A 15,096-nucleotide genomic window follows, 5' to 3' on the forward strand; every position below is an offset into this window, starting at 1 on the left:
AAGTGTCAGAGCGAGATCGTTTGTCAGAGGAGAGCTCTGTGAAACATTCAGCACTCAGCTCAGTTTATATCTCTCTGCTCTGATCCATCGTATCCTCACGCCTGGACATGGACGTCTTTCCTCAGACGTGACCCAAATTAAAGATGGAGATGGGTTAAGAATTTAACTTTTATTAAAAAAAAAAAAAAAGATCAACACAACCAAAACAACAAACAAACAAACAAAGCAACGTGCGTTAACAAGCTGGCTGTCGTGCATCGATCCTTACATGATCCATGCGTACATGTCTGCACAGCATGTGCCTCGAAACTCACAGTGAAAACAGAAACGTCACAGTTACAGGAAGGAAAAGGCAAAATAAATTATTCATCACTGAAAAAGTAACAAACAGAGGAGAACGAGGGCTTCTTCAGTATTTCTCTTAACTTAAATAACAGCTGCACAATGTACTATAATGGTTAGACTGGCTTTACTGAAGCTTACGGCCACGTGATGACAATCAAAAAAAAAACCTTCACTCGTATATTTCCATAAATAAATAAAAGAATCTCTCACATATTTACATTTCTTGATTAAAATGTACAAAGAGAGAACTGTTTTACAAAATATTTACACAAACTATTTACACGGTTACGTAACAAACAAAAAAACAAAAACAAAAACATTTTCTTCATTTTGGTTGACTTCAGAAAACTCAGCAGCTTTTCCATTTTCAACATGAACCGTCCGTGACACATCACCAGAGGAAACAAATAGTAATATAAGTTTTAAATGTGACGTACAGACGATGATGAACGACAGTAATGCCTCTAATATAGGAGCCAACAAAATGTGCAACTCTGCGTCCACGAGCAGAGGACCGCAGTATGATTATGAAGGCCATCGCTGCCTAAAGTAGGGAAAGGCATTAACTACCAGAGAAACTGCTTTGGAGTGTCAGTAAGGCATTCATGTACATCCAATAAACTTTAGTGAAGTGTTGGTGGAAGGCACACAAAGAGTCTTAAAACAGTACAGTCAGGTCAAACTTTTGTTAACGTGTGTTTGGGTAATCCCGGAGCGACGTGTTGGTGGCAGAGTGAGCGAGCAGTGCGTTAAAAATTCAGGATTCAGCTTCAGAAGAGTCAAAGCTCTCAGATGAAGAGCGTCGTCTTCTGAAACACGGGTCAGTCCTTCGTTTCAAAGCCATTTCGTGGCTTCTTGTAAGTTTTTCAGCTCTTTCTTCAGACTTGGACGGCACAGTGCTGAGGTCAGAAACATACGCCAAAAAATGAGCTCGTCGGCGAGGGAAGGGAAGGAAGGAAGGAAGGAAGGAAGGAAGGAGGGATGTTAAGCAGCAGCAGTAGCATAAAATGGCCTTCAAATGTGGAAAATCACTTCAAATAAAGCTTGTGTCTTCTTCATCTTTGGGTTATGCAACATCCAGGTCGTCCATGCTCAGCATTTGCCTCTGCAAAATCAAAAAGATCATTGAATAAGCAAAGCTGTAAAACTGTAAAACAGAACTCACAAACTTCATTTAATTAATTAATAACGATATCAAAGAGCGCGTACCTGAGGATAAACGTAGCCCTCAGAGTTGTTCCTGAAGATGTGCAGCTCGTCCTCGGTGGTCTTCTGGTACACGGGATTGTCAAAGTGGATGGTGTTGGTGTTCTTCAGGCGCCAGTGTCTCCATAGCAACGCTCCTCCAAAGATGACCAAGGCCATGACGACTGCGGAAGAAAAAAAAAAAGGTCAGATGATTCAGGGAAATCAGGGGAAGTCGTGAAAACGACGTATGTAGATTAAACAGTGTGAGTAGGGCCGGGTGTGTGGAGCTTACTTATTGGCAACACGACGTAGAGAGCCATGGGGGGGGATGAAGGAGCTTCTTCAGGCAGGGCTGCCAGTCTGTTACCTGAAAAAGCAAAGTCGCTTCACGTTAGCTACAGGAGGATGTCACTGCACCCGGGCGAGACGCTGTTCCACAGAAAACTTTGCGGTTTCATGCGTACCTTGACCGGTGGCGGCAGACTGCTGTGTGGTCGGGCTGGTTGAGATAGTTGTGGTTTGTTTGGTAGCTCTGGTTGTAGGTATAGTTGCTGTAGTGGTCTGCCTGGGCGCGCTGGTCTTGGTGGAATCTTTGGGCAGGAGCGGTGCAGCAGTTTTGATTTCGGCGGGCTGGTCAACCGAAGCTGTGAAGGTAAATATAAGGGTTACGTACTGTCATGGTTCAATGTTAATTCCAGTTTGTTTGCAGTGAGACGGGCAGGGGACGCCTACCTGTCACACATTTCCTCATGTCGGGTCCCATGGCCATGTTGTCAGGACAGGCACAGGTGAATTTAGGTGAGTGCTGGTTGATCACAGGCGCAGGAAGGCACAAAAACTCACAGCCTCCGTTCATGCTGTTACTCTCGATGCAGCCGTTTGTACCTACAGGAGAGAGAAGCGTGCACGATGAGTCTTTGAAACCGTTTCATGGCCTGAACTGTTTGTGTGTGGTTGTGATGTTTCCGTACCGTTTGTCTGCTTGAGGTTGTGGTACAGTACGATGTCCTCTGGCTGATTCAGGTCTGTTGCCAGCGTGGTGATGTCTTTCCCTGTCAGGCGGCTGGCACTAAAAACAGCACCGGCGCTTATGTCGGTCCAAAAGACTTTGTCCTGTTTAAAAAAAGAAATCACACCTGAGTAACAAGTTTGTTTAATGAATTCATTATTTACTGAGCTTTCCTGAAACACAAATGGATTATTTACAAAGACCGATTAAGAATAAATAATCAGCACTGACCCAAGTTTAGTGGGAATAAAGTCCTAACTTTAAATCTCTAAACCGCTCGAGCCGGATAACAAATACAGCTGTCCATGTTCACACGATACACTGACTTCATCACTAACCTCAAACACAGTCAGAGAGACGGGGTGGGCGAGCTTTTCCTCGCTGATAATGAGACTGTGTCGCGTCCCTCCGTTCACGTCGATGCTGGACAGAGTGTGCAACTTGGAGTCCACCCAGTACAGACGCTGGTTGACCATGTCTGTCCAGAGAGACGCACAAAGACATAAGACATATCAGGACTGCGTGCCTCGAAGTTATTGGTCACCATTTAGTGCGTCCATGATGTTCAGCTTACCTAAGGTGATGCCATTGGGCCACAGGATGTTTTCTTTTACCAAGACGACGCGGTCCACTCCGTTCAAACCGCTCTTCTCAATCTTGGCCTCGTCACCCCAGTCTGTCCAGTACATGAAGCTGAATAGGACAGAGACAAACCTTTAAAAAAAGAACTCGAATGACAATCAACGAGTCTGCCTGCAGCCCGTCTGAAACGTACTTATTTATGGGGTCGACTGCGATGGCTCTTGGCTTGTCCAGGTTCTCTGTGATCAGGGTCTTCCTCTTGCTGCCGTCTGTCGTTGCCACAGAGATAGTCTTCAAAACGCCGTCAGTCCAGTAGATGTTGCCATGGATCCAATCCACTGCAATGCCTTCTGGGGCCTCAATCCCACTGCCAATTACTACAGTGTGGTAAGAGGAGTTACCGGCCACATCGATCCTGGAGCTGTCAGGGGAGAGACTCACTTGAGACACAGATATTGCTTCATCTACAATCCAGACTGGCGTCTGGTCAAATGTAGTTCTGGATACTCTACTAAATCATCCTTGATCAAAAGACAGATCAATACAGTTTCGCTCTAACCTGTAGATTTTCTTCAGAGTCAGGTCAGACCAGAAGATCATCTTGTTAGACATGTCCATGTCTAGAGACACAGCGTTCTTCAGCCCGGGGATCAGACGGACGTACTCGCTGCGGTCCACTGTCATCTTCCTCACCTCGTGTTTATTGGTGAAGAAGAGGGTGGGCACGGTGCCTGGAGGTGAACAGAACAAGTTTTTAGAAGAGCAAAGAAGAGATTCGGATTCTTGAGTACCGACAGGTTTTTCTTTCCAGCGTTACCTGATTCAGTCTTGCACGTCTTGCTCGCAGGGTCGATCTCGTAGCCCTCCCCACAATCACACTTGTAGCTGCCGGGCAGGTTGATGCAGATCTGGCTGCAAGTGTCCGGCTCAGCACATTCATCGATGTCTGCAAGTGGAGGAACAGAAGATCGAGGGTTGAGGATTGAGAGTTGGCAAATCTACAAAGTCGAGTTTCTAATACACTGTTTTCTTAAAATACATGGTCTACTTCTAAAATAGACTCTGACTGAGTTTCCTCTCTCACCTTCACAGGTTTTCTTGTCCATCTTCAGGCTGTATCCAGCGGGGCAGGAGCAGTTGAAGCCAATCTTCAGATCGATGCAGAAATGGGAGCAGCCGCTATTTCCAGTCGAACACTCATCCTTGTCTGTGGAGACGCAAATACACCAGAGCCTTCAAAGAGTATTCACGACAAACATTTTCCTAATGGTAGCTCAAATCAACTGTGACACGTTCAAACCACAAACTACGTCTACGTCAGCAAGCCGAGACTGCTCGGCTCGCGGCTCCAATTATAATTTCCAGGCTTTGATGTGGTAAAACTTTACTCACTGCACTCTTTGACAGGCTCGTCGGAGTAGTCGCTGCAGTCTCTCTGACCGTTGCACACTTTCTCCATGCTGATACACTCCCCGCTGCGACACTTGAACTTGGTCGGGCCTTCACATACGCTTTCTGTAGAGAGGAACAAGAGAGTATGAATTTGCAAAGACGTTAAGGAACAATAGCTTCTGCACGCAGCGTGTGGACGTGAGAGTCACCTGTGTGGCAGCCGATCTCATCACTGCCGTCCCTGCAGTCGTTGTTTCTGTCACACTGGTGGCTGCCGTGGATACAGGCGCCGTCATTACACTGGAACTCGTCTGGACGACAAGTAGGACGACCTAGAAAAGGAAGGTGAACAGACACAGATGAGGTGACACATTGATGATACTTAGCATGTGCAAAAGAAGATTTAAAAAAAGCCAACTCACTGCAGTTGACCTCGTCCGATCGATCCTTGCAGTCGAAGTCTCCGTCACACCTCCAGTTGCTGTGGACGCAATCCCCGTTTGCGCACTGGAACTCGTGGACGCCGCAGCGCTGCGCAGTCTTGTCCGGCAGCCGTCCCACGCAGTTCTGCGGCCACTCGTCCGAACCGTCGGTACAATCCTCGTCTCCGTCGCAGAGCCACAGGAGCATAATGCACGCCGAGTTGTTGCACTGGAAGGACTGAGGGCTGCAGGTGGGTGTGGGGCAGGAGACTTCATCCGAGCCATCGGGGCAGTCGTTTTCCTTGTCGCAAACGAAGGAGGTGGATATACACTCGCCGCTGGCGCATTTAAACTCGTCAGGCTTGCATTGTTTAGCCGCTGTGGTGAGGCGGGGGAGGGACGGGAGACGAGTTAATGTGATGTGAAGGGTAGAAATAGTACAAGAGCTCAGAGTTTTTATTGTTTGAAACTTACTGCAGTTACTCTCATCAGCCCCGTTGGTACAGTCAGCTTTGCCGTCACAGTGCCAGCCGTCTGGTATACACTGGTGCATGGGAGCGCCGCAGTCATACTCTGCCTGCAGGCAGGTTTTGTTTGCTGTAGACAGAAACAGGAAGCGTGTCATAACGTGGCACAAAGATAAGCGCCATGACTAAAGCCACAACGTGCAGGCTCCAATCATTTACCAACTGCTGCACAGAGGCTTCATTGATGTGCTTCTGATTCAAGATAAACCTTTACAGGTCGCTCACAGGGGAAGTTCAGGTGTTACAGCGACTGAAATAACTTGAATATTTGATTTAAAGTTAAAAACTGCAACAGCTGTTTATGATTCTATGTTATGAGCGAGTTAACAGGTCGACTATTCAGGTGAAGATGATGCTTCTTTCATATCTTATGTGTGTTAATATGATTTTGCCTGTCGAGCTGTAACAATTATCTGATGTATATATTATTAAACTGACAGAAAATGAACTATTTTGAAGATGATTTAATAGTTTCAGTGGTAACAGCTTCTAAAATGTGCAGATTTGATGCTTTTCCTCATCATATATGATATTAATTAAAAAATCTTTGACCTTTTGGCTCTGATGGATTATGATATTATTTTTATGGCAACACTTTGAAGCAACTAATTGAGAAAATCTCTATGTTGCAGCTCTCTTCACGTGCATTTCATTCATCATTTTATTGTCATGTTAGCTCAGCCGTAGGTCTTCAACGCACCGCAGGTCGCAGGCAGCTCATCGGTCCCGTCACCACAGTCATCCGTTCCGTCACAAATCCACCTGCGGGTGATGCACCTCCCGTTCCCACACCTCAGCTGGGTGGAGCTGCACACGAAGGCCGCATCTGCGAATGATAAAAAAATTACAGACACGTGAGACACGAGACGGCGTTTACAGCTCGGTTTACAATCTGCTGTTTGTGTACACTGTGTGTAATAATGGAGCATGTGTCAACACATGCACAAAAAAACTGATATCTCTGTGACGTTAATATTCAACTGCAGAATACACAGAAACATCCAGATAACCGAGTGTGTGAAAACCATTTAAATAAATATAATAACACTGTGTGGTTCCATGTTTCGGCTTTAATGTGGCGTTTGTTGCTGGAATATTAAAGGTCCAATATTTCACACCAATAAAATGTTTCTTTATTTCAATTTTGCAGCTTATAAAATAAAAGATGGACAGAAAACATCACAAATAAAAGAAAGAAACACCCTAAAAATGTAGTTCAGATATCTGAAGTTGTGTTTTATTACATGATGTGTTTCTCAGTACTTTGACAAGTCACGCATGTTTCAGGACTCGCACGCCTCTCTTTGTCACGTATCGCTCAGTGCCGTGAAGTGGCGTGACTTTAAACTGAGCTCTGGTTTATTTTGGGCTCGATGAAGATCACGTCTCTTTTGAACAACGCCTGTCGACAGTATCAACATCAAGGCCGTCACCCTCCTCCTCCATCACCTGCAGGGCTGTCAGTCCCTCCTGTGACCTGCGAGGACGTGACAGACTATCCCTTTAAGACAATAGATATGGGAGGAGTTGAACAATCGCACCACCAGGAGCTCATTGGTCCCAGAGTGTCATTCCTCATCACCACAGTGACCAACAGACCGAGGCGGAGGCTGTAAGGAAGTCTGTCGACATCAGTGTGTAAGAGGAGTCGACAGCTACAATCTAAAAAAAAGTCCTGATGTGACTGATTGTGTAAAATAAGAGGAGGATGCTTTCTCAATACCGGGCACGTCCCTGTTCGTATATTCTGCGAAACATCCTGTGAACCTCCACATGCTTCTACTGGAAACCACACACCCCCTCACACACACACACATGTTGTGCAGCCAGCACATATTCCAGGAATAGAGTGTACTCCAGCTGTTCCTGGTGACGAAGTTACAAACGAAACTTAAGATTTCTCTGGAAGCCCTCACTCACTTTCCCTTCTGTGGGAACGGTTCATTCATTCCAGTTCCAGGCAAAAGTAGGTCACACACGGCGCTCCCTGACCTTCCAGCGTTCCAGTGTTTTCATTTTCATGTAGGAAGGGTGAAAAGTTCAGCTCCCCAAGAACATATTAGTTATTCACCGCTTACAGTAAGTATATCTATTTAAAATCTCCTGCAACGAAACATGCAAACAGTCCGTGCAGTGCAAACCGCTTCGTTTTGGTCCTCCGTGCAGCAGCTACTCTGGAAACTGAACTGGGTCACCTTCACCACAGTTTCTTCTCAAACATCTACGCCTTTCTTAAAAAACACAGCGACTTAAGAGTGAAACAAGCTACGTGCTGCTGACATGTACACCTGCAGACAGACAGACAGACCACAAACTGATGAAAACACCTCGAGCAGAGAAAGTGCAGCGTACAGACTCTATTTATAACTGTTCACTGTGCGAACCGGGCCAGCGGAGTACAGCCCGGCTCCGACCACCATGCACAAAACCTGATTTTGAAGAAACCGGTCAAAGAACGGCAGAGACTCTGGAGAGGTTGAACAAGTCTGCGTCACAACGCTGCGTGACAACAATCACCCTTTGTGACCACATGTGACTTTGTCAACTAACAATGCATTCCTCTGTTTTCAAGGCACATGCATGCAGAACACAAACACACCATAAACCCTCACAAAGAGGTGTGTTGATTGACTCAAACATACATCCAGCAGTTAATGAATAACCAGGATGCATGAGCATGACGAGCACAGACAGCAGGACGCTTCAGCTTTGGGCCTGCTGAGGTTTTCTTGCCAGGTTTGGCTCCGTCAGTTCAGTTACTACACGGCTGATCAGACTAATGACAATCAGGAGTTTGCTTCTTAACAATCTTTGTTGTTCCTGTAAATCAGTCTGTAGCAGCCTCAGAGTCACGCATAGACTGTATCAAACAGGAAGCTCTCTGCCCCGGCGGCGTCCGAACAGAGAAAGCGAGTGCAGGATGAGTCATCAGGAACTTTTTGGTTGTTTTTTTAGGAAATGACAAACTCTAAAATACCATGAAGAATACCTGGAAATACTGAAAACACGACGTTGTGTCAGTGTTGGTTCAGATACTGTTGCACATTTCCTCTGGTGTTCACTTGATGTCTTGACCCCTGCAGGTAAACGTTGACCACGTAGAGTATCAGTGAGGTGTGAGGGACACGAGCCCTGCACGGTTTGAGCAATGCTGCTTTATATTTAGTTACTTTACAAATCGGGGTTCTATGAGTAAAAACATATTAGAATTGAAGTGAGCTCACTTACACCCATGAATGCATCAATAACAACTTTTATACTTTTATGAGTAGGACTTCGTGTGACTGGAATACTTTCTCCGCTGAGGTATTTCTAAATGACTGATCGCTGAAACTCAGTGAGTCACAGCAGTCTGTACTTTTCTACAGTGCATTCATTCCAGCAGTATGCTAAACACAAAGAGAACATATTAAACAAACCAGAACCAGAGATTTATACAAAGAGAAGCAAAGCATGTGTATTTCCCTACAACACACACACACACACACACACACACAGCAGCAGATCTAATGACTGGAAGTGAGCACAGAGAACTGGAAAAAAACATTCATTGGAAAATCTCCTGCAGGAATCGAGATGACTGAGAGGATTAACACAGCAGCTGCAGGAGTCGAACACACTGAGCCTGAAAGGGCATCGAGTTCACTTTGGAAACAAAACAGCACGTTAATGTGAAAATGGATTCGTGGTCAAACACGCTTCTGAGGCTGGCTCCAGAAGTGAGTCAGTCTCCATAAGTCCCCATGTTTCACAGCAGAAATAAACATGTTTACAGCCTGGTACAAAAAACAGTTTTGGTCTCTGTAGCTAATTTCCCCGTTCATGACAACTGTACTGAGGGTGAATTTATATACAACTCACCTGTTCACATTATATTAAGGCTTAAAGTTATGCAGGATTAAGATTGACAGGTCACAGGTTGCTTGGTTGAGCAACCAGGCGTCATTCAGCCACATGTAGCTTCATCAGTTTTATTCAGTCTGTACTTTTGGCTTCATAGAAACTGAATGGTGACTTCAATTAACTAATTAACAGATTTGTGCCTGTGGGCTAAAATAATCCACATGCATGATTAATCAGCTCACATCTTCATGTATGTCTCTTGTTTGTGCACCTCAAACACTCCACTCTTCTTCTTTTTTTAACTCTCTTTCTCTTTCTCTTCTTCCACCCCTCCCTGCATCTCACCATCAGCCCGCATCACGGTTCTGTTTGGGCCGCACCCTTCCTCACTGACAGCCGCCTGTTCCTCTGATGGACCCGCCCACCCGAAACTTAAAACGACCCCCATCCACGGACGCTGATTGGCTGCCGGCCTGCAGTCTAAGCCAATCAAAGCCCGGTGCGTTGATTCCATTCAAATATGCCGAAATTGTAAACCGTGGTAGATTCATCTATAATTAATGTGCTTATTTAAGTTATTATAATTATGTAATTTAAAGGAGACTAAAGTCAAATTCACGCTCAGCACAAGAGCTCATTTAAATGTCCTCAGAGCTTAAATGAAGCCTCGTTCATTGTGAGGCAGTAAATATAAATATATATATAAATATATAAATATCTTTAAAATAAATAAAGTGGAGCATCTCTCCGCGCGTCTTACCGGTCTGAAGCCAGAAATGCGCCAGCATCAGCAGACACCAGCATGTGGACAGTCCCCTCCACGTCCCAGACATGTCCAGTCCTCCTTTATTCGAAAGTTAGAAATAAAAAAAAGATCAGCTCAGGTGATGGAAGTGCAGTTCACAGCCGGATCTGTGTGCGTAAAACAGAGAGCGGAGTCACGGTGGCTGCGCGTAAAAGGCGAGTGCCAAAATATTATGAGGCTCGCATCTTTTCTTTTTTAGGCTGGCAGGAGGGCGGTGCTAAAGCAGTGGTGTGATGTGAAGCCGCCGGTGGGTGGAGTCACAGGGTTGCTGTATCACTGTGTGTGTGTGTGTGTGTGTGTGTGTGTGTGTGTGTCATCAGCCATCTCCATCTACCCAGCTCTTCCTCCCAAACCGGTGTGCTTTCCTGTGTGTGTGTGTGTGTGTGTGTGTGTGCTTTCCTGTGTGTGTGCGTGTGTGTGTGTGTGTGTGTGTGTGTGTGTGTCATTGTGTCACAGAGAGAATGAATGAAAGGAAGTATAAAAACTGTCTGAATTAACAAACGGCTTCACATGTTTCATATTCCCTGAAGCAGCTTCTCTCCTGCTGTCAGCTTGTCATTATAAAGGAGCCACAGTCACACCCTGCACTTATCATCACTGTCAACATTTTGCATCAGAAAAGGGGAAAGAAAGAAAGTCTTTGTGTGTGAAACCACATGAGAGCATGTGCTCACACACTGTGGGGTGGGGGGTGTCCTCTGCAGCAGCAGCAGCAGCGTTTGTGGGTAAACCGAAGGGTGATACAGGGTGAAACTTTTTGAGGCGGCAGATCCGGATAAACCCGCCACACATCGACATCTCTTCTTGTCTTTGAGTTTAAACTGACCCTGAATGTGCACACACAGACTCAGGTACAAACACATTATATATTTTATCTTTGTAGCCTGGTGGCATGTTTAATCCACGTGTCATTATCATTATTATTAATATTTAAAAGGCGTAGTAACTATTATTAATGTTCATGAGCACAGTCCAAAGATGAGAGAAAACTAAAATCACTCACTGATAAATAAATCTTTTTCTATTTTTATTTACTTTATTTATTTATTATTAACTTGCTGCATCTCTTTCATTTCTCTTCCAGTTGATGATGAAACTGTAGCTGGTTTTGTGCAATACAGAAACTTTTAACAGTCAGTATGAACAGAAAGTACTGTTTCCATGTACACGTGGGATTTTTTTTAAGTTTTAAGACACTGACAAATATTTATTCAGGATAATTTCAGTCACCAGGAAGTGGTGTGATTGGAAAATTGACTTTTTCAGTTACACTAGAATCAGATCCATTTAAGATTTGATGGAATAACTGGGTTGACTTTGTTTGAGAACAGACTGTGTATGTTATGGACCGCCGGGGGTTCTTGATACTAATTTTAAATGTTCATTGTCCTCCACCAGAAGAGAGAAAGGGCTTTACAACAGGAGTTAAATGTACTCGTCTCTAATCTACTGAACTTTATGTTTCATTGTGAATTTGAACCGTCCCTTCATGATGCACTGAGCTCCACCTCTCATCCATGTCCCGTTAATTCATGTCACTAACTTAGCTTCTTGCTCCCTCGTCTCGTCTCAGGTTCTCATGGATCGTGGCCGAGATCGGCGATTGGTCAGGCTTGCTGCTGTCCAGTACAGTTTATAGTTACACATAGTTACATTAATCTTTATTTTTAACACTGCTGTGTGTCTGTGTCTCTCTTTCTAAACTCAACCAGCCTCTACAGATGTCCGTCCACCAGTTTCTGCCTCTTGAAGGAAGTTTCTTTTTGCCACTGTCACCAAGTTTGTGCTCATGGTGCAGCTATTTTGACGTCAGTTAGTCAGGTCACTGCATTTGACACCAATGACACTAATTAAGGTTTTGTTCTGGATGGTGTGTAACATGATTCAGCAAGTATCATCGGTATCGACTCCTGTGCCGACGTGGTTCTGTTGGTATGTTTGGTATTACAGTTTATACAGTTTACACATTGGAGCATTCAGATGTGAAACATTAGGTCAATCTGGATCCACAATCACAATCTGTTCCTCCTCAAAAGCAAACAGAACATTTGTTAAACAAATTCTCGTCATTAGCAGGAAGGGGAAGTGATTTTAGCTGCTGATGAACGCAGCTCCAAACAGATCGAGTCCCTGAATATCAGACCTCAGAAAAATGATTCAGTCTTCTCAACTTTCACCATCAGTCAATGTCAGTGAACGGATCAGTGGTCTCACTCTGATCAGTGAAGCGGAGAGAGAGCTTTGGTTTGTGGTAAAATCTGAGAGGTGAATCAGACAGGAAGGCTGCCTCATGCTGTCCCAGGAGGGGGTCCTGTGCAGAGAGAGGGGGGGCAGGGCCTTGCCTGGTTTCTAGAAGGATGCTTTGAGCTCGGGGAGGAATTCCTGGAATGTCGAAAGAGCTGCTGGATTACATATTCTGCAACACACACACACACTTAACACACACGTAACACACCCACATTCAGGCGCATTGTAAGTGTGTGTGTGTGTGTGTGGTAGTACATTTCTATCTACACGTATGACACACGTATTAAAACTCACAGACTGCTGAAGTGATCAGTGACTCAGATGTGACTCAGATCTCTGTGCTCTGCTTCAGCTACGTCAGATTATTAATAAAAGATACAAGGATTGTCGTGTACCTTTACGTTTTGTGGATCTGACACTGTCAGGCAGGAAAAACTTTGATCTGTGACTCATATTTTTTAGACAATAGACCCTTTTTTTCACAGCTTTACTGATAAAACCAACAATGTGTCTGTTCTTTATCCTATGAACAATAACCGAGCCCTGAACCTGAACCTGCAGCAGCTGAATGGAGTTCAACCACTTTACTTTATTATAATGTTTTCACTGAAGAAGCTCTGTTGTTTCTCTCACCAGAAGAGTCGACATGATTTCATCAGCAGAATGTTCTTCTATATTCTTTTATATATAATAATGCTAAATAATAATACAGATTACTGGCATTTACTGGAGTATTGTTGCACTGCAACCCTCTCTCGTTTCACCCTCTCTTTTCTAGCGTGAAGGAGAAACTATGGTGGACTCAGGACCTGCAGCATCTGCAGATATAAAAGTCAAACAAAACAGCATCCTGTCCTAATCCTGTGAATTATCCTTATTTGTCACAGATGCACTGCTGATGTTTGTCCACCTCTTTTAAATCTGATTTACTGACATCTATCGGAGTAGTTGTTGCATTGCAGCCCCCTCGTTTCACCCTCTCCTTCTTAGTCTGAAGATAAATAAAGAACCTAATTACAGCCAGTGTTTAGTAGCCATAGAAACACGGTTAATAAAAAACAAAATAAATCTTATTTCCACGTGTTTGAACACTGATGGAAACAGAGTTATGCATATTACTCATACTTTCAGAACATCTGCATCAGGTATGTATCACCATAACTTATGCTTACAGTGACACATACAGAGTATATACACTGCACATTATTTATCTAATACTGACTGTGTGTGTGCACAGTGTGTGTGTGTACAGTGTGTGTGTGTTTTCTGCCCTTCACTGTGATGCAGATCTGATGAATCCGCTCACACACACACACTTCATGGGGAAAGTGTGTGTGTGTGTGTGTGTGTGTGTGTGTGTAGTCTTGCAGCCATTCAGGCCTTTTTGCTTCTGAACATTTGTATTTCGGAGTCTGTACGTCATGAGATCATAAAAACGCGTTAATAACTATAAAACTGTCAGCTAAACTTTCCCTCAAATGCAGCGTCAGTGTGACTGACTTTAATCAATCTGTATCAAGCTGAAACACAGAGGTATAAAGAGACATTTACTCCGTCTATGTGCCGTACATCAGGCTCAGTAAAGTCTGCTGCTGCCTGTCTGTGTGTTGCTGTTTTGGGGACCTCAGGACCGGCTGCCCTCCATCCATCCACACAGATGTTAGCAGCTGGTTACGAGTTGCTGAAGAGATCCAGGAGTTCCTAGAAATCAAGAATTTCATCTCTGCACACCTCGACCACCAACACAGAGCTCACTGTCTGAGTTTAAAACAACATGTACTGTACGTCCACACAGCCAAACGTGCCAAGTTCACTCCAGCTCCTAACGGACGCTGTACGCTCAACACATTTCTCTCTGTGCCAGGTAAACACGAGGGTGAAGCAGGGTGCTTTATATGATCTGGTTAAAGAGCTTCTGTGTTCATCACATGTTTCATGTTATGATGGAGGTGGGAGGGTGGGAATGAGATCAATATCTAAATCCCAAGAAATGATTTTACAGTGAAGTGTTGTTTGAGAAAAGTTTGAAATGAACTGAAGGGGAAAATATATAAGAGGTTAAAAAAAGGATGAGGAAGCAGTGAGCTGTGTTTATATGAGACTTCCTCCATGTGGCCACACAGAGACATTACACCTCACAGTGTTTCTGGAGCTTTTAGATGAACTTTGATCTGAACTAACTGGTCTGGATTCTTCCTCAGGGATATCACAAACACATCCACAATCATCTCGAGTCGTGATGAGGGCTCCAACCTTTAGACCTCTGAAGGTGTGCTGTGGTATCTGGCACCAGCACGTCAGCAGCAGATCCTTTAGGTCTTAGATGTTACGAGGCGTGGCCTCCATGGATCAGACTTGTTCCCATCCCACAGATGTTCGATTGGATTGAGATGTGGAGAATCTGGAGGCCGAGTCAACACCTTGAACTTGTCGTTGTGTTCTTCAAACCATTCCTGAACCAATGCTTAGGTAGGTGTCAAAGTAACATCCACATGAATGGTAGGACCAATGTTTCCCAGCAGAACATCGCCCAAAAGCCTCACACTTACACGCCATGTGTTCTCTAGGTAAGCGACACAAACACAAGAAAATATGATCCATCTGTCCAGACCACCTTCTTCCAACGCTCTGTGGTCCAGTTCTAATGCACATGTGCCCATTGTTGGTGCTTTCTGCAGTGGACGGAGGTCAGCATGGATTCATACACATCAAACTGTGATGCTCTGTGTGTTCTTC

General features: G+C 44.5%; 1 protein-coding gene across 1 annotated transcript; it reads right to left on the bottom strand.

The window, feature by feature from the left end:
- Positions 1–154: 154 nt before the first annotated feature.
- ldlrb (low density lipoprotein receptor b) lies at positions 155–10,283 on the bottom strand. The gene is made up of 18 exons (XM_019274256.2): positions 10,069–10,283; positions 6,166–6,291; positions 5,413–5,535; positions 4,939–5,316; positions 4,726–4,848; positions 4,517–4,639; positions 4,209–4,331; positions 3,942–4,070; positions 3,684–3,855; positions 3,318–3,545; positions 3,117–3,235; positions 2,881–3,020; positions 2,505–2,646; positions 2,266–2,418; positions 1,998–2,177; positions 1,826–1,900; positions 1,555–1,715; positions 155–1,450 (listed from the first exon to the last, which is right to left on the bottom strand). The coding sequence occupies exons 1-18, from the start codon at positions 10,139–10,141 to the stop codon at positions 1,412–1,414; spliced, it is 2,607 nt and encodes an 868-aa protein (XP_019129801.2). The 5' UTR covers positions 10,142–10,283; the 3' UTR covers positions 155–1,411.
- Between the last annotated feature and the right edge of the window lie 4,813 nt (positions 10,284–15,096).

The sequence above is a fragment of the Larimichthys crocea genome, chromosome X (assembly GCF_000972845.2).
Source record: "Larimichthys crocea isolate SSNF chromosome X, L_crocea_2.0, whole genome shotgun sequence".
NCBI lineage: Eukaryota > Metazoa > Chordata > Actinopteri > Sciaenidae > Larimichthys > Larimichthys crocea.